At 36.1% G+C, this 24,105-nt stretch overlaps 3 protein-coding genes across 6 annotated transcripts; 2 read left to right on the forward strand and 1 right to left on the reverse strand.

Moving 5' to 3' along the window:
* Positions 1-1,766: 1,766 nt before the first annotated feature.
* Positions 1,767-6,361, reverse strand: LOC122289820 (leucine aminopeptidase). The gene is made up of 4 exons (XM_043097130.1): positions 5,130-6,361; positions 4,364-4,597; positions 3,781-4,107; positions 1,767-2,267 (listed from the first exon to the last, which is right to left on the reverse strand). The coding sequence occupies exons 1-4, from the start codon at positions 6,108-6,110 to the stop codon at positions 1,971-1,973; spliced, it is 1,839 nt and encodes a 612-aa protein (XP_042953064.1). The 5' UTR covers positions 6,111-6,361; the 3' UTR covers positions 1,767-1,970.
* A 1,011-nt stretch (positions 6,362-7,372) lies between these two features.
* On the forward strand, positions 7,373-11,878 carry LOC122289865 (protein TONNEAU 1a-like). Of its 4 annotated transcripts, none has more exons than XR_006236247.1 (9): positions 7,373-7,563; positions 8,422-8,554; positions 9,596-9,684; positions 9,790-9,912; positions 10,153-10,286; positions 10,393-10,418; positions 10,499-10,655; positions 11,492-11,639; positions 11,728-11,878. XR_006236247.1 is itself a non-coding variant. In XM_043097235.1 (9 exons), the coding sequence occupies exons 2-9, from the start codon at positions 8,311-8,313 to the stop codon at positions 11,541-11,543; spliced, it is 717 nt and encodes a 238-aa protein (XP_042953169.1). In that variant the 5' UTR covers positions 7,419-7,563; positions 8,236-8,310; the 3' UTR covers positions 11,544-11,878. The 4 variants fall into 4 exon arrangements, 3 of the variants coding, with proteins under 3 accessions (XP_042953157.1, XP_042953169.1, XP_042953177.1); XM_043097235.1 differs by adding an exon at positions 8,236-8,313 and having other exon boundaries at positions 7,419-7,563; positions 11,492-11,878; XM_043097243.1 differs by lacking the exon at positions 7,373-7,563 and adding exons at positions 7,636-7,938; positions 8,236-8,313 and having other exon boundaries at positions 11,492-11,878.
* Positions 11,879-14,100: 2,222 nt separating this feature from the next.
* Positions 14,101-17,940, forward strand: LOC122289883 (probable adenylate kinase 6, chloroplastic). The gene is made up of 4 exons (XM_043097256.1): positions 14,101-14,525; positions 15,597-15,737; positions 16,816-17,088; positions 17,490-17,940. The coding sequence occupies exons 1-4, from the start codon at positions 14,205-14,207 to the stop codon at positions 17,628-17,630; spliced, it is 876 nt and encodes a 291-aa protein (XP_042953190.1). The 5' UTR covers positions 14,101-14,204; the 3' UTR covers positions 17,631-17,940.
* Positions 17,941-24,105: the final 6,165 nt, after the last annotated feature.

Consider the following 24,105-nt stretch of genomic DNA (forward strand, 5'->3'; position numbering starts at 1 on the left):
ATTTTTAAAGGAAAATTAAAGCCAGAAAATGAAGTATTCTCTATTTAGCAAGTTAATTTTTTAAATATCTGACGTATTCGTTAGATAGAGGATGGAAAGTACAATTGTGTTTCTTGTAATTTCAGTTTTTTACCATTCAAAAGGCTTCATCCAATTTCAATTGCTTGATGGACTATCGCATGACAGGAGATGTTTGGAGAATAAGATAAGATGAAAAATTTATGATTAGCAGTGAAATGATTTGTAAATAATAATAAAATAATTTGAATTATAATACTTTATGGAATTTTGAAATATGTGAGAAAAAATTGAATAAAAGTATTTTGTCCACGTTTCTAGATATTATTAGGCAAAATGGTCTTATTGTTTTAGCTAAAAAGATTAAAGTATTCTAAATCAAGATTAGATTTATTGGCTATGATATTTTTTAAAGCAAAGTCAACCCATCAATAGGACCATCGAATTTACTGACAAATTTTCTAATTATTCTTGATAAAAATCAGTTGTAAAGATTTCTTGATTCCCTCAATTATGTTGTTGAATTCTACAAGGATATGCAAAAGCAATGTCGTCCACTCTTTGAAAGACTTCATTCAAATCCATTTCATTGGACAAATATTTGTACTACTCTTATTAACCTATCAAAGACAAGATATAAGACTTTTAAAATATTATAAAATTAAAATATTGTTAAAATATAATTTTTTAATATTAGATTTGTTTAAGGATTTAAATTATTTTTTGTATTTTGCTTGAATGTTTGGGAAAACTATAATGATTAGTTTAAAAGTATATTTGAGTTATGTTTGGAAATGAAATGAGACGAGATGGAATGAAATTAGATGAAAAATATTACCAAATTTCATTTACAGATGGTAAAAATAAATTAAAAAATTACATTTATTTTATCAAATTTATCTTTTATTTTTCAATCTGAATTTAAGTTACAATTTACTTTCCTTGTTAAGATCGGAGTGTAGATGGGAAATAGACTACATGACACATCGGTTAAATGAGATAAATTATATGTAAAGTAGCAATTTGTTGGAGTAAATACTTGATTTTTTTAAAATTAATCGAGAAAAAAAATGGTTATAGTATGAAAGGGAGAGAATAATTTTTTCTAAAATAAAAATAAGAATAGTATTAGTAAAATGAGAAATGCTTGGAGTACCAATTTTAGATTACACCCAAGACACAATCCTTAAATTTTTTAACAATGTCGTTCTCTTATGCGAGGGAAAGCCGTAGCTGGATCCTCAAACTGGAAAGACAAGCCTATCAAACAATTGGGGTATTTTATAAAAAAAAAAATTGCTATTTATCATTCCTATATACCATGCACTATATGTTTTATAATTTTTTCTCTTATCAAATATGTGACATATGAATGATTAATAAAAGAATTTAATTAATATGAGAAGAATGAAAGAAATAAAAAAATAATGTGTGAAGATGATGAATAATAAAATTATTCTTGTAAAAAATAAATGAGTCCAACTAAAAAAGAATTTTTTTTCCACTTTTTTGAAGTTAGGGTTTATTTTTTCACAAAGATTTGCACAAAACTACTTCTCAAAACTACTTGTCGAATTTAAACAAATCATTTCTCTATTATAATTTATATTATAAAACAGAGAAAAGAATCAACTTATGAAATGCAAATAACTTTTGAGTAAAACAGAAAACATTCATAAAAAACAATTGTCACTCCTCTAACAAGCCATGAAAACTACAAGGAAATGTACAGGGTTCGCCTTCCACAATTCAAAACCCAAAGACACTAGATTGGCTCCTTAGATATTTTCAGTTAACCAAGATAGCATCATTCCAAGATGCATAATGTATTCAAAACAGTCCGTACATATAGTATTAGCCTACAAACTTTAGAAGGAAAACCAAAAAAAAAAAAAAATTAATTTACGGAATAAGCCTAAGAAATTCTGTTCAAAGAAGATTATTGTTATATTCTAGAGGTGCTTGGCAAAGATTGATGCAACAACACCTTTAGCTATGGGGTGATAAAAGTCACAAGCCTCTGCAAACACCCTCTCAGCCAAAATCTTCTCCTCTTCCTTTCCAGTGCCTTGTACAAGAGCAGTGTAAAGTGGGCGAAGGTACTTCATCCTTCCAACTTCCTTCAACGTTTTTTCCACCTCACCGTATTTATCTCTGCACTTAGATGAAATGGCCATTTGGAGAAAGGCTACCTTCACCTCATAATCCTTTGATTCCGATAGCCTGTAGCGTTCATCCAAGGCTAAGACCTGCACATCCAACCAAACATTATGATCAGACAAGTGTAACAAACATTTTTAGATCTATGAGATTAAAAAGTATAAAAGAAAGTTTATCGAGGAATTCTACATTTATGTGAATGACTTGAACTGTAGAACTATGCAATAGTTAGCTTTTATGGATATTTGGTTCTGGTCTTTTGGTGGTGTCTTGGAGGAAAACAAACAGACCATAGATGGGCTTAGAACTTTCTTTTTCAATACTTTATTCCAATGATCAATTGTAAATAGAATTCAATGGATTGCGTATCCATAACTTTCTTGTATCAATTGTCAATCATACTTAGGAGTTTCTCTCGTATACATGGGCAATGCCTATTGCTAACAATAAAAGTTCTTGCTTACCTATAAAATAAAAAAAGATCTTTGGTTCTTGAGGAAACGGAGAATACATTAAGAGGTTCAATACCAGATCTAGAATGTGTGTTCAGCGGAGCTTAGCGTATGCAGAGGAATGTATAAAAAAGCTCATACATGAGAAAGCATGCATTGTGACCCAGCACATCTACCTATCTTTATGTTGGTAGTTTCAACGCATCAAGTCTTTGAATAACCCACTAAGAATTCTATTTTTTTTTTTCCTAATGTCGGGGAACCTCTTCAAAACAGGACCCTTTGGACCCACCCCTGCAAAGTAAATCTCGGTCAAGTGCACCGCACTCTCGAAAGTTTCCTTACACGGAACTAGTTAAATTGCTGGCTTTTCACCAGGGGTGTGGTCCCAAATGATTGTTTGCACCCATAAGGTGTTGATCCTTGAAACTTGAGGAGAGTGATACCCCAAAACCAAGGTCTTCACCACTTGGGCTAGCCCCTTGGGGTTAACTAAGAATTCTAGTTGTGGGGCGGGTGCCTAGACTGTGGGCTAAGTCTTGTAAGAAACTAATAAAAAAGAAAAAACATTTCATCCTTTTTTTTTTTCTTCCCTTAGGAAAAAATATAAGACTATTTTTTTTTTTTTTTTTTGGCACCGGGGGTGTCTAGAAACAGCATCCTGAATAATCTCAAGGGTGCACAGGCTCTCGGTAAGGAGTTTTCCGCAAGTACACCTCGGGTAGTTTAAGGAAAAAATTCCTCAATCCAATGGCCCCTTGAGACTGTTTGCACCAAAGGAGATTTGAAACTTAGACCTGGAGGGAGCATACCCTTAAGTCCAAAGACTATACCACTTGAGCCGATCCCTAGGGTTCAAAATATATAAGACAGTATTCAGCCAGTTCTGTCTGAGATTTCCATTAAACACATCTAAAGCAGAATGTTCAACCTGCATATACAAATTACCTCATCATCACTTAAACCCATTTATTCAAGTAAAAAACATCCTTACACCAGTTCAGAGGTTGTAGACCACGGTGTATTAGACAGGAAATCTAATATATTTAAGGGGAGAGGGTAAACACACAGCAATCATGAAAAGAACAAAAGAATAATTAAATCAAAACAAAAATGATTGGGAAACTCTAACATGATAAGAAACCACTACCTGTGATGTTTCAACGGACTTGGGCAGGTTCTCCAAGTAGAGTTCCCATTCCTGCCCTTGCCAGTCTGCAACTTCATCCTCTCTTGGCATCCTCCCTAGCTTAAACTCATTGGCAAGTGATACAATATTGGTATATATATTAGAAACTGGTTCGTATGCATCTGGAGGGATACCAGTACCCTCGGTCCATAATTCTAAGTCAATGTCTTTCTCTATTCCGGGGATGTTTGCTTTCAGGAAGTCCAGAAATGTCTGGGTATCAATTGATTGGAACTTAAAGGTGGCAATGTATTTCTTGAGGAATTCATCAAACGCAGGCCTTCCAATCTATGCATTCGAGAGGAAAAACACAACTGGTCAGAATATTCGTCATACAATAATGTCCAGTTACACCAATATTATATGCATAATAACATAGGATCAGTTACTCCTATAACTACTCCGAGGGGCAGAAGACACTGTCACTTCCATAAGCACATTTATCAGACTTAAAATGACACATTTTATATGTTCTCAGGAGGCGAGAAGGAAACATACAGAATAAATCTATGCTAAGAAACAGTAGACATGTGATTCAGCATACCTGACGTTCAATACGCCATAGAAACTGAAAACCTTTCTCATATGGGACTTGAGAATAGACATCATCTGGGTCTACACCTTCCTGATTGGTTTTGAGTTTTGTGAACTCCATCTTGTCCTGGAATCGCTCCATCTCCTCATTTAAACCCTTCCAACCAATTCCAATATTCAATGTAGCTCTGTCCTCCCCTTGTACAGCTTCGACAATCCTTCTCTCCGCATAAGTAGTAAACCCCTAGTACAAGAAACAAGAAAACTAAACCCAGTTCCAGAGAACAAAACTCGCTCTTGCCACCACAAAACATGCGATTAATGTATCACAACTTCTTCAACAAACCAGTACTTCATTATTCTTCTACGATTCTGATGCAATTCAAAGTTTATATATATTACCAAAAAATCTTGTTATCTTATATTCAACCTTAGATCTTCGTGAATCGTCACATCAAGAACTCGACATCCGCTATCAACAAATACGAGGCTAAGGAAAGAAGAAACACTCAAGTAGCTTATTTTCTAAGCATTTTGAACATCTGCAAGAGTTTCCTTTTACGGCCTCATATTCTCCAACAGAAAATAATTAGTAAAAAATGCAAATAATGAGACACATCATCCTCGGAAAATATGCTTGCACAGATGGATGAATTAAGAAGACCACAACAATATTAGGTAAAAAACAGCAAAAATAGAATAAGGAGAAAAATACCAAAAAAAAAAAAAAAACCAGCAAGAACAAACCAAACAAATCTAATGTACACAAGCTGTACCTCATTCAACCAAAAATGGTCATTGGTCTTGTTAGTGATCAAATTCCCGGTCCAACTATGCGCAAGCTCGTGGGCCACCACCTGGGCCCCGCTGGCATCACCCTTAATAACAGTGGGCGTCAAGAACACCATCCTTGGGTTCTCCATGCCCCCGTACGGGAAGCTCGGTGGCAACACCAACAAATCGAACCTCTCCCATTCGTACGGCCCGAACAACTGCTCCCCTTGCCTTATCATATCCTCCGTTCCCGCGAATTCCCTCGCGGCGTCGTCCAACAAGCCCGGCACCGCCTCGGCATAAACCCTAGTCCTTGGCCCCACCTCCCGGAACCCTAGCTCCCCCACCGCGAAGGCGAACAGGTACGGCGGTACCGGCTGCTCCATCTCGAACTCCTCGACGACCCTCTCCTCCGAACACCACAGCGAGGAGTCGCAGACCAACGCCGCGGCCTCCTGGCTCAACGGGGCGCGCCGCTCCACGTGGCGCGCGGACATCACCGCTGAGAGCTGGCGCGGGATGTTGATCCGGCAGCTGTAGCGCACGCGCGCGGCGGGGGTGTCCTGGCAGGGGAAGACCGATCGAGCGTGGATGGCCTGGCATTGGGTGTAGACGAAGGGGTACTTCTTGTTGAATGTTTGCCAGGGTAAGAGCCATTGAAGGGCCGAGGAGGACGGGGAGGTGGAGTAGAGGACGAGAAAGGAGGTGTGGTTGGAGAGAGAGACGGTAACGTGACAGCCCTTGATTGGATCAGGAGGGGAAATGGAATAAGGGATGGAGGAAAGGGAAATGGGGTCGCGAATGGAGTGGATGGTGAGAGAGCGAGTGTCGAGAGAGAGAGCGCCGGAGTGAGGGTTCGGGAGGGAGATGAGGGCCGAGCCATGGATGGTGGAGGTCGAGAAGTCTACGTAGAGGGTGAGAGAGACGTGGGTGGCGAGTGGGTGGGTGGAGTCTGTGAACGAGTGGGGGTCGATGGGTGCCATTTCTTTAGGGTTCTGTAACGCTGAAGGAGGGGGAATTGGGAACTGAAGAATAGAAGAGAAGGATCAGAGGGAGCCTGGAGAGACGGAGTGGGAAGGTTGCATAATATTATATAATACAATAAAATAATATTATTATTTTATGTATGATCTGAATATGTTTAGTTTTTGGTGGAGAAATTGGGGAATATATCATATGAATGAATTCCATTATTCCATGTCGGGTGAGAGATTGGAATGGAAGAGGAGGAGAGAGAGAGAGAGAGAGAGAGAGAGGAAGAGGGGGGGGGGGGGGCCTTTTTACTTTAGTGAGTATTTCGTACTGTTTTAAATTTGGAGGGAGAATTAATAATAATTAGAAAGAAAAGAAAAATATAATACTATTACTGCTGATACGACAATGGATCCAATTCCCTAACCCAACTCATTAAAGCAGGAATCTATTCTGCGTGCTTTGTTTTCTTCCTTTCCCTGCGTTTTTTATTATTGGTTTAAGCTTTCTGTAACTTCATAAGAGTGCTCGCAAGAGCTGCACCCTGCGCTTGCGGAACTTAAACAAGTCGTGGCCGAATCGTAACAACACAGGTGACGACAATACATTCATTATAAAAGAAAATCTATCCAGAGTTTAAAAAAATTAATTTGTCTCGTAATTTTACTTTATAAAAAAAAATACTTAACAATCTTAAATATCATATTAGATTACTACAATTTGTAAAACTTTTTTACAACAAGCTCGGCCTGCTTAAGATAAAAGAGATCGAATTCCAGTAAACCATATTCTTTTCTCCCCTCTCCCTAACTGCCCAGCTTATGCCTTATTGTAATGAGAATAATTAACAACAACAATAATAATAATAAACTTTTCAAAAAAAAAAAAAAAACAACAACAATAATAAAATGCTTCTTTTTATTATCAGATATTGATGTGTAATATAATGACTTGTGATTAAAATATATATATACATATATATAATGATTTGTTATATCCTTAATTTTAAATATAATAATAGCGAGTCAATCATACGAGCTTTAACAGACACAAGCCCGCATCTTGTCTGTTTGGGCTGACTGGATGGTCAAAAAGTTCGAAAGTACCCGAAGAACTTTCAAGTTTGGGCCTCTATGAATCAGTCCATGGCACTTACCCACTAGATAGCCCAGTGGGACCCATCTTCAGATGGACCCACATTCTGAACGGGACGGCCTGTAACCAACTCATGTAGAGCCCACATTTACCAAAGTAAAACCATCATTATACCCACCTCCACTACTGTTCATTTACCTCTCTCTCCTGTTTGCTGAAGCAAGGCACAGCGCGCCTGCAAGACGAGTGAGCAGAGAAGTCGAAAACTCGGTTCCAACGGGAATGGACGACTACACGAGGCAGATGATGGACCTCAAGACCCTCGTCACCCGCACCCTTGAGAAGAAGGGCGTACTCGCCAAGATCCGGGTAAAATCCCCTGCATTACCCTTCCCATGTTTTTCACTTTCACTTTTTGTTTGTTTGTTTTCTCTTATTCTATTGAGTCCTTTCTCATTTTAGATGGTCTAATGTTTATCTCCGTTTTTCTGATTTCTAAATTTCACGTCCCCCGAGCTAATTGAGTGACAATGCCATCCGTTATCTGCGTTTACAGAAACGTGATTGTTTTCATGTAAACTAATTTTCTTGCTCTGAGTCTGGAGCCCCGTTTTACCGAACCACAAGCTAGATTGGAATTAGGTTTTGAGAATGAATTTTAGCAGTTTGGTGTGGACGGTCAGTGTGGATTAGTTGTGGAAGATGATCGATCCAGAGCAGCATGCTCTTCTATGCTAAGAACATGTATTGGTCTGCTGCCATTTGGAACTTTTCGGTTTTTTGGAGTAATTTCTTTTTTTGCTTTTCAAACTCGGAGTCTGTGTGCAATTAATTTTTTTTTTTTTTTAATAAGAGATTAAATATACAAGAGAAAACATCCATATAGGGAGGAGAAGATCAGAAATTCTTGACAATTAGGAAAGCGGGAACTGTTCTAAGCAGACATGCAAACATAACGATTTTTTTTTTTAATTTTTTTTTTATGGTAGCTGTATATAATATAAATTGTTAGATTCACTTGTTGAGGTGTGAATGGAACAGGGAGGTGAAGATTATGGCCTTAGATGGTGGTTAGATTTAGTGACAAATGATAAATGTAGCTGATTCCAATAGCTGATGGTAAGGCTTAGTTGGGTTGAATTGAATGATATTGCCAAAAGAAACTAAATGCTTCTGTCAATGTTTTATACATTTGCTAGTTGATTAATCTTGTTGGGTTTTTGCTAGGCTGAACTCAGAGCAAGTGTGTTTGAGGCAATTGAAGAGGAGGATCGGGTAATTGAACAAGAAGAATGTTTGCCTCCTGCATTACTTGGTAGCTGCAATGATCGTGCAAAACAACTTCATTCGTCTCCATCAGGTTCCAGCTCTCATCCATTTTATCTCCTATATATTTGATTTATTTTATCGCCTATGTATATTTACTTTTTTATTTTACCCAGTCTAGCTTTTTTTTTTTTTTTTTTTTGGTGAATTATTCAATCAAGCTATTCAGTCTAGCTTGGTGGGTCAGGTGTAACACTACTAATAACAAATCTAATATCAGAATTTTAAAGATAACATTAGAATCATAATAGATACAATAAAAGACAGTGTGTGATCTGACAATATCCTTTGATTTATTGCGATTGAGATGCAAAATTGTGTAGAATGCTTGTCTTTTAGGCTAACACCACACACGCAAGTTAACTGCGAACATTTATTTTCCATTTTTTAGCAAATTAAGAGTAAGATAGTTAAAAAAGTTGGACCAATTATCAAATTTGGTTTTCTTTCTAGTCTGCCAGCATTTTATTCCAAGAATACGAGTTCCTTTCAGGCTTTTTCTCAAACACTCCTTTTGCAGCTTTTACATTACATATGTCCCAATTCAAAGACCCCACTTGCAGCTCCCCCAACTTTCATATCCTGAATGTCTTGCAGCAATTTGTGAGGTCTGCATTGTTTGCTATTTCACCTATGGCTCGAAGGGTTTGAAAATACCACCTTCATGCTGATTGGTGTTATGCTTTACCTTTTTTTTTTTTTTTTTTTGAAAAAAAAACCCACAATAGCTCAAATTTCATGGCAAGAGAGAGTAAAGATGTAGGGTTTAAAATGTTAATGTCACTGCACAACTTGGCTTCTGTTCCACCTTACAATGTTGGATGTGGACAAGATGAGGATTTCAATCATTTATTGTGTTTTGCTGGTTTTGCTGATCTTGTGACTTCTTTTTCTTACTATACATGCAATAAATATGGATATGTCATTTGAATTGCATTACAAAATGGATATGGAATACGCATGGATGGTCAAGTTTTGTGGCAGAACATGATGCATCTGCAAGTTGTTTTGTAGAGTCTTATATATGATTACCTTTCTAATTTATTTATCTTTCATTGTGCTCTTTTAAATGCAGGAAGGCTACTTACTGCTCTTATATGTGAATACTTAGACTGGTCGCAACTAAATCACACACTAAAAGTTTATTTGCCAGAGTGTAATTTGGTAATCATGTAATTATTTTCTCCTTCTGGTTCATAGGATTGCTATTTTTTTTTTTTTCCCAACTTGTTAAATTATGTTCTAACTTATATGTGGATGATTGTGCAGCAAAAGGATTCTTGGAAAACTGATTTGCAAGAATTTAGCAGCAAGAATGGATATGATCTCAACAGAAATGGTGATAGTGGTCCGTTGCTTTTGGATGTGCTTGAAGGATTCTTGAAGTTTGAGGTATGATATTAGATCTCATTAGACATCAATATACAAACTCTGTTTTGATGCGATTGCAATAACTTTCGGTGTCAAGATTGATTAGAACATCTGAGTACTTTGTATGTTTGATGCGTTTATGTATCCATACATGTACATCCGTTTATTCCAATGATACTTAGACATAATCTTCAAGAGGAATCACTTCTCATTCTACTCTTTTTAATTGAGTCATTTAATTTTTGAATCGTGCTTTGATAGAATCTATCTCAAGCAAGGGGTAATGGAAGGAGAATAACTACTCCAGAAGCTGAGTCCTTATCCAATTTAGAGTCCAGGAACAAACGGAGGCCTTCTTCATCATCTGTTGCTGGGGGCCTACCTCCACTGGGAAGGTTCTGCACTGACCTTACTGTTTCATTAACTTGTACAATTTATCTCTTTTTCCTTGTCCTATTCTTCACTCCAGTGACACATTAGCTTGTTGGCATGTTATTGTAGGCCTATTCCTGCTTCCCAGGCATCTGGTGAGTACTAAAGCATTTTATTCTGTCCTTCCACTATCTGTTTCATGTTATTTCTCTATCTGAGATTGTCAAGCCTTCAGATCGTAGAGGAGGTTCCTCGATGTCTGGTTACAGGAGGGATGACTATAATTGGAGATATGACAGTGATGAGCTCCCTGAGGATGTAATTCGAGCTTCAGCTGCCTTGGAGAACCTTCAGTTGGATAGAAAGGCTCGAAATCTTACTACATCTTGGCGGTTTGTTCTGATATCTTAATAAATCTGCCAAGTTTTCTCCCATTTTTCATTTGTTACTATTGAATAACTCAAGGTAGGGGTTCTAGAAACATCCAACATGGTGACGTAGTGTTCCCTTCGGAATGCTAGAAACCCGACTGCCTGTGGCAGATGAAGGATTCTTATTACAATCATCTCCTTCAGTATTTGGCAGAGGGTCCTTTTTTTTATACCTGAAATCTAGTACAAGTTCACTGGTGCCCATTCTTGCATACCACGTCTTACTGCCAGAGTAATAATGTTGCAGCAGCAACAAATTTCCCGCCCCGTAGGGGGCGGGTACCCCTAGTTTGGCGTGACGTTAGGTGTGGAGATCGCGCTCCTAACAAGGCCTTTCTAGCTCTCTATCGCATTGTTTTTAATAGGGATGCTTCTGTGTTGGATCTGGTGGCATTTTCCCATGTTTCTCACCAGTGAGATGTTCTATTTAATAGGAATATTCATAATTCGAAATTCCCATGGTTCTCCCTTTCTTTACGAGAAACAACAATTATACTCACACTAGGCATCAAATTAACCAATCCAATAGAAATTCCCTTAAGCGAATCATGTAGAAATCTTATGCTTAGATAGAATATGTACAGTCAAGATTTGGCAGCCTGCTCTCTCTCTCTCTCTCTCTCTCTCTCTCTCTCTCTCTCTCTCTCTCTAATATATACATATAGTTTTTTGCTTTGTTTGGTTTTCTTTTGCTGGTGTCAGCTGCAGCTTCTACTTTGGGATCTTTAACAAACCTTATAAGCTCAGAGATGTGTATTTTTTTTTTTCCGTAGCTTATTTGATGGATTTGGTTTCAGGCATGCTGGGGATGGAATCAGTGAGGATGATGGCCGGGCAGACCATATGTAGCTGAGTGACACGCTTCATATGACTGCACCTGTATCTTACTGTGTTTTTATATTTCAACCTTCAATGAAGACCATTGAATGAGGATAGTGGTGTCATGTAAGATTATTTGTTTTGTGATGTGATTTAGTGCTTTGATGGAGCTTTTTGTATGTGAAACTCATGTTAGTAACTTTGCCTTGTGTAGAATCTTAGGTGGTGTCGTGTACAAATGCAAAGATTTAGTGGGGAATTATCCAAACTAGAATATCTAGTGACTTGTAGTCAGCTGAGACAACTGACCTGAAGACCTTTTACTTTTTGGTTAGAACATGCATCTCAAGTTCGGCCTCGTTTCATTTTACGTGCATCTTGTTTCGGCCTTATCAGCACGGTGGCAGCGAAGTAATAGATTGGCTTAGGTTTGGGATGAAAGTTGCTGTACCTTTTTCATGAGAATTGTTTGTCAACTTGCCGTCCAAGTTTCTTTTCCTGCCCTTCCTTGGAATATTTCATCCTTTTCCTTCTTTTCTTCGAAAGCACGGCAGACCCTTGTGTGGAAATAAGAATAATGCTTAGTCCACCGATGGGTTTGTTTTATTTTTATTTATTATTATTATTGTTATTATTATTATTTATTTAATGATTAAAAATATATTTTTTAATGATGTCGTAAATTTTTTTTAAAAAAAAAAATTGGAAGGTATAAAAAAAATGTATAAAAAAATCAAAAAAATAAAAGAAAAAAGGTCATTTTGGCCATTTCGGTAGCATCCATCACTGGATTCCACCCGTGGGCAGTAGGGTTATTTTGGATTTAAATTACCCATGGAAATACAGGTTATTCTCTTAAGATTCATAGATCTAAAGAAAAAATTTATTCATCATTTCTTTTTTTATCATTTGGTCGTTATTTTATAATGTGACATTAAATGATAAGTTTATAAGTAAAATATAAGACAATAAACAATTTAATGATAAATTTTTAATAATGTGACATTAGATAATAAGTTGATAAGTTATCCTAAACAATTCGATCAAATCAATGTATTTGCTGAATGTGTACAATCTCTTAAGGAAAAAGTTTAGGATTCTGCTTATAGCTACCGATCCAATTTCTCTTTTTGTTTTTTAAGTTTTTTTATTTAATTATTAAGAAAAAAAATATATATGTTTTGACCCAACGAAAGTCCTCAGTGGTGGGTGTAGAGTCGTAGACCCACTCCATCTCCTGAAATCATCTAAGAGCATTAGTAGTGGGCTCAACAAAATTAAATTATAGCCGAAGAATAGCTAAAATGTGAAATAAACCTCTACAATGGACTCAACAAGTGTATAGTAAATTTAGCTATCAACCCTTTGACTGGTCAAATTTATTGAGCCCAAGATACTAGCTAAATAATATTTTTATAGTAAAATATTACTCACCCGTTGCACGTTATCTCCCACATAGGCAAAAATTTATGCCCTTCTCCCCTTTCATCTCCTTCACTTGAGCAAAATCCACCATAGCAACTGAAAAACCTCTCAACTCTCTCCCAGATTTTTCGATTTCGGTGGCCGGAACCAACTCCCGTATTGCCTCCCAGCTCCAGCGTCTGCAGTACCGAATGAAGAGCAACCGCAGCACCAGACAGACTCCATTGTCTCCCAGCTACAGCACCGACGGACGCAACCCTGTGAGAATAAAAGGACCGCCGGTAAGCCGCCGAATCCCATGCCTCTATTGTTGGGTCTGCTCTGTTTTTTTTATTTATTTTTTCCTGCGATTTCTAGTGAAGGGCAGCACCGAACGGAGCTTCTGGTTTTGGTACCGGACTGGATTCAAGCACCGGACGATTTGGAGCTGCAGCACCGAACGATTATCTGAGCACCGGTAAATCCCAGGACATCGTGTTCCTCTATTTCTCTCTCTCTTTTTTTATGCATTTTCTGGAAAACAAGAACGGACCGGATGGGATTTTTCTTCTTTGATGTTTGAACTCTATTTTTTTTTTTTTTTGAGAATTCTCAATGGTTGATTGAATTTCTGGAATTTGATTTTGATGTATTGATTTGATAAAATTCTGATGAACCACTCCGAGAAATATTGTTACTGTAGAATTTGGGAATTTCTTGTGATGTAGTGATGAAACCGAATTTACTGATAATGGGTGGTCAAATTTCTTTCATCTATCAGTTTATATTTTTCTTGTGATGTATTGTGATGAAACCGAATTTGATAAATTTTTTTTTTCATCCATCAATTTATATTTTCATTTTCTTGTGATGTATTGTGATGAAACCGAATTTGTTGAACCGAATTAGAATTAAAATTCAATAAAAAGTTTAAAATCAATATTTTAATATAATAGGAAAAGATTTGTTAAGCCTATTATTTAGTATTATAAAAAATGACTAACTAAAATTTATAAAAATAAAAACTTTAGCTAAAGTTTGTTGAGCCGCAACTAATGCTCTAATCCTACGAATCTGCCCCAGGTACATTCTAATCTAACGGTTCGGTGGAAGCACGTGTGAAAGTATCATGTGTGAGGAAGAAAAGGATTCCCACCCTCGCGTTCCCACGTATCCTCCGATGAGTAGAATTTATTCTTAATAAAATTTATTATTTCAAACGTCAAAACCTTCCTTGCTTCCACACTTTCCGGCTGAACCCCCTCCTCTCTCCCTCTCTCTCTTCCCATGGCGGTATTTTACCGGTTGCCAAGGGCGAGAGGCTCAACGCATATCTTCTCCATGACCTCCACAGTCCGGGCGTTCTCTTCGTGCTCTACATCGAATTCCGGAAATGACCTCAAATCGCCGTCCCTGCTCGCCCAGAAGCCCCTCCCTCTGCGTCACGAACCCAGGGACAGAAACGTGCAGTGGGTTTTCCTCGGCTGCCCCGGCGTTGGAAAAGGCACCTACGCGTCTCGACTCTCCAACCTGCTTGGTGTCCCTCACATCGCCACCGGTGATCTCGTCCGTGAAGAGCTCTCTTCCTCTGGTCCCCTCGCTTCCCGGGTAAGCTTGGGTTTCATTCTCAATCCCAATTTCAATCGCATTTTTTTCTAATGTTTTTCCCTTTGTTTATACTCTGGATTTTCTTTCTAGATTTGAAGTTATAGAACTACGTTTCTGATTATTCGTATAGTGGGCTTTGAATTCTCGTTTCAAACTGCGATTTAAGTGGGAGGATATGGCGGTGGGTTGCTGTGCTAGTTTCCCCGCCCCGGGGGGGGGGGGGGGGGGGGGGGGGGGGGGGGGGTTTGGGTTTCCATGGTGAGTCCTAAGGGCTCTACCGTGGGTGGTTCCCGTCATCAAAAAAATAAAAATTCTCGTCGGCTTGTTAATCGTTCAATCTGTATGGATTTTAGAAAATTTTCTGTGAAGTCTGAGCGTAAAGAAAAGGGGCGAAGTCTGAATACGCTCAAGCTTTTGCAGAAACAATTAAATACAGCTAAATGAGCATATGGTATTCAGCCTAAAATAGAAACTAGAGGAAACTTCTTGGAAAGTTATTGTGGGTATAATATGCTAGTAACCATCAGTCCTACACTTCTATTTCCCCGACTGGAGAACTTTACAATAGATAAAATCGTATTGGGGTTTCTAGTTTGCCGAGAGCTCACTAAAGGGACAGTTTATTGTACAGCCTCTAAAAGGTGTTCATGAGCCAGATGTTTTGTCTTGTGAACAGACAACCGGCCACATATTTGTCCTAAGAGGGAAAAACTGACAATATGTGCGACAGTGCGAGGTGTCGGGCTGGCTTAATTTGTCTCCTGGCTACAGTTTGGATGTAGCAGTTGCAAACGTGCCTTCTAGGCATAAATACATAGAGATTTTCTAGAAGGGAACAAGAATTTTAGGATTCGATAACCTAAAGACCATTTGCCTTTAGTTATTCCAACATTTGGATAAAACTCAAAATTTTCTGTGAGTTTGTGCTGCTTAAAATGTGTAAACTTTTTGGGTAGCAATAAATTTTGGTCAACCTATCTTAGGCCTGGTCTAGAAGAACCAAAAAATTAAACTTGATGTTTAAATTTATATATGTTTATTTTGATTATATTCATTTTATTTATTTTGCAGCTTGCGGAGATTGTTAACCAAGGAAAACTGGTTTCAGATGAAATTGTAATAAATCTGTTGTCCAAGCATCTTGAAGCTGGTGAAGCTAAGGGCAAAACTGGCTTCATTCTTGATGGTTTCCCTCGAACCATAACACAGGCGGTGAGCTTTTGAAACACCAACCTAGCAATTTATGATATCTTGTTTGATAATGTATGAAAGTAACATTAATAACTGATGTAAAATAAGTTGAAAAGGAGATCTGGTCTGCAATGACACTAATACTGACACCGGTGAAAATAAGTGGCCTTTTGCTGGTTGGGTTTTATATTTTATATATGTTCCTTGACTAAAGTTAATTACTTATTTAAAAAGTAACATGATTTGTGTATATTTTATATATGTTCTTTAAGTACCTTTTGCACTTATTGCTTCTTGTTTAAGAATTTTGATGTAACCTTAACTACTTGTCAAAAAAAAAAAAAAACTTTGATGTAACCTTAACTAATTGTGTATGTGCATGTTATAAAATCATGTACCTTTTCATGGTACCGTGCTGGTTCCTAAGATGAAAATTTAACAATGATAAGGAGATTTTAAAGATTAAAATGGATACTGATAAAAAAAAAAAAAAAACAGAAGATGAAATTGGATTTCTCTGTGTCCTTTCTTTCCCAGCTTATTCATATCATTCTTAGGGCTTGTTTGGGGTTGCGGTAGGAGTATTAAAAATTGCTTAAATATCCTTAAAAACTCTTTAAAAGAAGAATTAGCTTGTTTGGGTGTTACATATTAAAGCACTTTTAATCTCAAATAAGCTAAAAAGTATTTTGATGCTTTTCCTCAAACGTGCTTTTCCGGTTATGCGAAACCTAATTCGAATTTTAAAAATACTGTCAATAGACGAAAATACCTATACCAACTTTAAGATAATTACAACTTTCAAACTTTCAAGGATACAGTCATAATCTTTAAAATTTTAAATAATAGTCATTTCTACCTTAGAAAGCACTTTTTAAATTTGTTTTTAAACAAATGTAATATGTTTGAAAGTGTTTTAAACATATGGTTAGTAAATAACTTTTTAATTGTAGAACTTCTTACTCAAGTTATAAGCTATAAGCCCTTAAGTTAGAAGTTATATTTCCCACCGCAATCGCAAACATGCACTTAATGTTCTCTGTGTCCAGTGCTCTGACTTTTACCCTTTAGTTTACATTATGTTTTGGCTGTTGTCCAGGAAATTCTAGAGGGGGTAACAAATATTGACTTGGTGATCAACCTGAAGCTTCGGGAAGATGCATTGCTTGCAAAGTGCCTTGGAAGAAGAATATGTAGTGAGTGCGGAGGAAACTACAATATTGCATGTATCAATATTAAGGGTGAGAATGGAAGCCCTGGATTGTATATGGCTCCACTTCTCCCCCCTCCACATTGTGCATCAAAACTTTTCACTCGATCTGATGACACTGAAGAAGTTGTTAAGGAACGGCTTCGTGTATATAAGGAAATGGTATTGCTCCATAGTCTTTTTTTTTTTCCAGAATTTTAAATAGACACTTTGACAAAATTCTTATTTATAATATTTTTATTTCAAGATTCTGTAAGAAGAAAGTCGTACACCTATAATGTGCATAACACTTTTCCCTGTTGAGGATTAATGTGTTGTATGCCTAGCTGCAATAGAACAGGCTAGATACTGTTTCTCCACTTCTCCCTTAAACCTCAAAATTGTCTGGTTTCATTATAATTTGTTTGGGAATTGTTTTGGCACTGTCCATTTTCATCTTTCCCACTCTTGTCGACCAACATAATTTATGGAGCCTCTTTATACGAATGCAATATGATAAACTACTAAAGATAATAATGTGATTTCTTATCAATATGTATAAATTTGTGTGCATATTCTTGCAGACTCAACCTGTGGAAGAGTTCTACCGCAGCCGTGGGAAGTTGTTGGAGTTTGATCTACCAGGAGGAATCCCAGAATCCTGGCCAAAGCTGCTTCATTCTCTGAATCTTGAACATGATGACAAACAGTCTGCAGCAGCATGAGTTATATTGATATTGTGTATACCCACCAGAAGGCAAGTTAGATCATTCTTTGCATGTTGAAGATATGTACATGGATATCAATTTCAAAATGGGAATGTCCAACAAGAACTGGAAACATGCTTATACATCTTCAAGGAAGCTTCCTATTCAGGTTTTGGAGATACCTGCAATTGTAAAATGTTGTGTGATGGGCAAGGAGGAATTGCATTGTTTTTGGCAGTGTTATTTGGTTGAGATATATGTTTAGCCGACGGTGATAATATTGTAGGCAGTAAGTGTAATGGAAATACAAAGTTGCTAATTTGCTAAATGTTTATGCTTCTAAAATTTCTGTTTAGAGGTCACTAAACTCGGGATTAAGGGGATTAAAAGTTATTCGGTCTTTTAGATTCCTCGGACCTGGAGCATTGCTATGGCAATGAGATTATGAGATCTTGCACCTGCCATCAGATTAGGCCGTAAGGATCAGTTGGGTTGGAGGATCTTGGTTTCTGACATCTTGTCTTTGACAGCCATATCAATCCCTATCGGAAGGGGGGTTTTTGTTACCAACCACTGCCTGATCAAATAAAAAATATAGATTGGTTGTTTCGGGTCGGTGCCTAATGGAGATTTTGGGTTGAATCTGCGGGTTAAAAATATTTCTCACCCCTACTGAAAACAATTCTTGTTGTTGGATGGCCTGCTTTTCCTCATCTATCCAATTGGATGCTGATGCATGTAGTAGGTAACTTTCAATGGGGTCACCACATCTATTTTGCAGGCTGCTTCTCCGCTTTCCATTCCTACGGCCATAAATGGAGTAATGAAGCGGCATTATATTGTTTTGTGTAAATGCAGATCGGATTCAGAGGAAGAACAGGCTTCTTCTCGTTATATTATTTCTTTGTAGAAATACATCGCAAATGTGTAACTAGACAAGGGTGTAGCTCATTTCTTTTATTCTCCATCGGCATCAACAGTTTTGTACCAGTGTTCGGAATCGTATGTGATCTTTTGTAAAATAGCTATGTTGTATACAGCATTAAAAGCTAATATAACATCGTACATAAATCCTTGAATCTCCTTTAGGAAATAAGAGTTGTTACAAGGATTATGGATGGCGTTACATCGACACATGATAGAAGTGGAATATGGTATTTTTCTTTATATGATATATAATGTCTTAATTATACTAAGGTTTTGGGATATCGAATAGTGTAATGTGCTAGTTTAATTCACACATCTAAATTATTCTATCCGGAAGTTATCTTGGATTCTTGGGATACCTGTCTCCATCTGAATGAAAACCCATCATTCTTTTCGACTATGAAAGCATTCAATTTTGTGAATAGTCTTGTTGAGCAACCATGACTCTTCTAACCCCAACTTTTTCTAACCTCAAAAGAGAAAATCCACAATGAATCACAAAAAAGGGAAGAAAAAAATTAAATTAAAAGGTGGACGAAGCTTTGGTTGATTCTAAAGAAAAAGAGCTAAGGAATCGTACTTTTTGCCGTCGAATGTGTATCTGAAAAGATAATGAGTAGATGAAAGAAACCTCGGAACAAGACCTAGAGAAGGCATGAGATGCAAAGGTTAATGGGAAAAGTTGACCACAAAACACTAGTGTGTCGCAGCCTCACAAGTGGCATTCTATTCCCGGGACTACATATTTTGGTGAGAATCGACTGAGGTGAATCTTGAGAAATTGGGCCCCCAAAATATCTTCAAAGTTGTGGCTTTAAATTAAAAATAATGCTATACACCACACCATTATCTCACATGTATTCTACTATATATGATGTGGTGCATTTATTACCACTTGATGATAAAAAAACATGTAATAAATGATCATTCAATTACAATAAATGTATCACATCTTACGTAATAGGATGCAAGTAGGATGGTAGTATGGTGTATAAATTTTTCCTTAAATTAATCTAAACAAGATAGCATTTCGATGCAATATATATGGATAATACGGTTTATACTTCAAAATAAGATTATTTTCTTTATATTGCCGCTTATATAATATCAAAGAATTATCATATCAACCACGCTATAATATCTAATTATCGAGATTGAATTGCATTACTTATTATTATTATTATTATTATTATTTATCTATATTAGTACTTGAAATGAAATAAGTTACTATTTATTGAAAAAAACCTCTTTTATTTCACAAGTTATATTCTAAACACTTAGGTTCGTTTAGATAGTGAAAGTATTTCATCTCATCTTATATCATCTCACCCAAATTTGTACATAAAATATAATAAATAATTCAATTTTTTTAAATCTAAAAATAATAATTTAATATTTTTTAATATTTTATTCGACTTTCATCTAAAATCATCTCATCTCATCTCATTATTCAAACCACACCTTATAATGTGCGACCATTCATAATACTATAACAATCAAAATATAGTCCCCCACCCCCAACAAAAAAAAAAAAAAGCACGATCAAAATATAATTTAATATTTTTTCATTTAGTTCAAGTTTTTTTAAATATTAGTTATTAAATATGATATTGGAGACTAGAGGCTCTAATTTCTTACTTTACCTCAGTTTTATTCAAGTATTTCATATGTTAACTATTTTTAATCAGTATATTATAAAAGTTTAAAAATAGGGTTAAAAAATCATATCATAATATCATAAGAATTTTATTATACATTTTCTATTTATAGTTGCCAATATTATATTTAGTAGTAATATGGAATATCTATTAATTATATAGTTTAAGATCTGCATCACAGGATTAAATAATATTAATTGAAAATATCTTATGTATCAAAAAATATATTTATAAGTTTTAATTACTATTAAGATCACAGGTAAAAAATAAAAATTATTTAATTGAAAATATCTTATGTATCAAAAAATATATTTATAAGTCTTTTAATTACTATCAAGATCACAGGTAAAAAATAAAAATTATTTAATTGAAAATATCTTATGTATCAAAAAATATATTTATAAGTCTTTTAATTATTATTAAGATCACAGGTAAAATATAAAATTATTATTTCAATCATTTAATTTCACATTAAAAAATATAAAATAATTATAGTTAAAAAGTTATAACTAATATTTTGTTTCTAAGATATTTGATAGAAAGAAATCCAGTAATAGGAACATTTTGTTTCTAACATATTTCGTTTCTATGGATCCTAACATTATTGAATCTTCTTTTATAACTCATTTTAGATTCCTTTACCACACTTCAAACCCAAGCTTCCCGAGCAACTTGGACAACCTCTTTGAGAGACAAATAACAGATCAAGAAAATGAAGCACTTCAAATGGTACCAACTAAAGAATAAATATACGGAACACTAAGGCAAATCTCGAACCACAAAGCACCAGGTCCAAATGGCATGACAACACTATTCTTTCGGCGTTATTGACACATCATCAAAAAGGATGTCATTAACACAATGCAAACATTCTTTAGAAATGGGAAATTATCGAGACAGATCGACCATACAAACATTGCGCTCATCCTGAAAATTCAAAGTCCAAATAATCTGAGCCAATATCACCCTATTAGCCTCGCCAATGTCATATACAAAATCATTACCAAGATTATGGCCAACCATTTCAAAGTCACATTGAGCAAAATCATATCCCCTCTGCAAACAACTTTTGTCCCTAAGCGCAATATAAAAAAAAAAAAACACAATAATAGCCTATGAGTTATTTCACCGACTAAAAAAAAAAAAAAAAAAGGGAAAAAATGATGGATGACCATAAATTTGGACATGGAAAAAGTATTCGATCAAATGGAATGGAACTTTCTTTTCATGGTAATGAAGCAGTTGGACTACAGTCTAGTATGGATCAACCTGGTAAAAGAATGCATCACGACAACAACCTTCTCCATATTAATAAATGGTTCACCCAGGAGATTTTTCAACACTAAAAAATGATTAAGGCAATGTGATCCAATTTTGCCATTTCTATTCATATCGGTGACAGAAGCATTATTAAGAATATTGTTAAAAGCATAAGTGCATAATGAAATGGAAGGAGTCAAAATTAGTAGGAACAATCTCCCAATTTCTCATCTCCTCTTTGTGGATGATATGATTATCTTTGCAAAAGCCACATAAAGAAATGCACAAACAATATCATAAAGCCTTGATAAGTACCAACGGTGGTCAGGCCAAAAAGTCAACATACAAAAATCCTCCATCTTTGTCACAAGGAATACTAACTAAGAAGTCAAAATAGCAATTAAACAAAGGCTACTATATAAAACGTCCACGGCAAAAATGAAGTATATGGGCCTTCCAACTTCATTTAGCAGGAAAAAAAGAAGATTACAAATAGCTAATAAGTAAGGTTGAAAAGAAACTGGAAGGATGGAAACTCAAACTCCTCTCACAAGTGGGAAGAACAACATTGATAAAAACGGTTGCAAGCACCATTCCCACTTATTACATGACTTCATTTCAAATTCCCAAATCAGTATGCAAGGCACTTGATACGAGTTTCAAAAAATTTTGGTGGAGTTTCCCTAGAGATAAACACTATAACTTAACTCTCAAATCCTAGAAGTCCATATGCCAGCTAAAAATTCAAGGAGGACTTGGAATTAGATAGATGGTAAACATGAATCAATAAATGTTAGCAAAGCTGAGATGAGAAATGAGCAAAGGGAAAAATAAACTTTGGCATTCAATTTTATCTACAAAGTATCTCAATAAAATGGATTTCTGGCAAATAAGATTGAAACAGATGGATTATAGCCTATGGAAAGGAATATTGCAAACAAGAGACACGAATAGCTAAGGAAGGTGCTACCAGATTAGTAATGGAGACTCAATCAACATATGGTCACACTCATGGATACCCACAATGCGCAGCTTCGAACCAATGCCACTTCAAGAGAAGGAAGAAGCTAACCCAAATCTGAAAGTCTCTGACCTCCTTATTGATGGCCTTAGATCATGGAATATCCAAAAAATACAGGAATTGTTTGATGAAGAAAGCATTGTTGAAATTCAAAAGATACCGTTGCCTCTATTTTCTAGAAGCCAAAACGAGATAATCTAGACCCCGAGCAACACAGGTGAATTTTCAGTCAAAACAGCTTATCAATTGATAATCAACAACCAAGAGACAACTACTCAATCAACTGTACAGAACATCTACAAAAGCATATGGAAACTAAAAAATCCATGACAGACACAATTTACTGCTGTGGAAGCTTCAATGGAATATATTGCTTACTAGATCAAGAATCAATGAAGTTATTCAAGAAACTCAATCAAAAGAATGTCTCATGTGCAACCAAGAAGAATAAACATCACTTCATCTTTTCATAAAATGCCGCCCAATTGTCAGGATTCTGTAGTATCAAAGCGCATGGGCATTGAAGTTGGAAACCCAGCTAATTCAATCATTATCGAATTGGGTAAAAATGATTATTTCTCCAGAAAAAGAACTGGGTTTGAGAGGAGAAGAAACATGTCACTTTCAACTATTTGCAGTGATGATTATGGATTTCATCTAGAAACAAAGAAATGAAATCTTCCATGATCACACAATTTTCTCAATTTTACAAGCAAAAACCCAGCTAAACCGAATCTATTAGGAATACAAGGAAGCTTGGAAAACCAAAAAGCAAAGCCAGGTAGAAAATTGGAAGACTCCTCCAATCAACTTTTTGAGTTTTTCATTTGATGCAGCTGTTAGCGATTTATTTTCATTAACTTCAGCATTTTGCAGAGATCCTGAAGGTAAAATCTTAGAAATTTAGACTGAAAAGATCCTCACCTCCAATCCACTAGTAGCTAAAGCAAAGACAACTCTCCTAACTACGAAAATGGCATCCCAAAGAAGACAAGAAAAAACAATCTTGGAAGGTGGCTCACAAATTGTAATATAAGCCATAGAAAGCACATAAGCTCTTCCTCTCTTGCACATCAACCCAATCATTGAAGATATTCGACATATCTCTGCGCCCCATAGTCTTTGAAACTTTGTCAAAATTTATCAATCTACAAATTGATGTGCACTCTATGGCGCAATGGGCAGTAACCAATTATTTTTTTTTATGCATACCCTTTAACCTTCTTTATAAATGTATGTTATTTATTGATAGTGAAAATTATCCACCCTAAACTTTGTAAATTATTTGCACTTAATATATGCAAACTTACTCGAAAAAAAAAAAAAAAAAAAAAACATTTACGTTACGGAAGATACCAGCGTTACTTGGGCCACTGCGCCGTTAGTTTCCGAAGTGCAAGCTTTGGCGTCAAACGTCAACGACACCGTCAACGGCGTAATCTAAAGGGAGCATCTTTAACTCTGCGAATAATGCGCCAGGTGTTCCTACACGATCTGGTGGATCGCTTCAGATCCTCACAAACCCATTTCTGAGCCCAGCTTAGTCCATCTCATCACTCCTCCATCCGACGTGGCATCATACGTGTCAGCGGCTCGGAACCCTCCCTCTCTCGCATTATCTATATTT

The sequence above is a fragment of the Carya illinoinensis genome, chromosome 1 (assembly GCF_018687715.1).
Source record: "Carya illinoinensis cultivar Pawnee chromosome 1, C.illinoinensisPawnee_v1, whole genome shotgun sequence".
Taxonomy (NCBI): domain Eukaryota; kingdom Viridiplantae; phylum Streptophyta; class Magnoliopsida; order Fagales; family Juglandaceae; genus Carya; species Carya illinoinensis.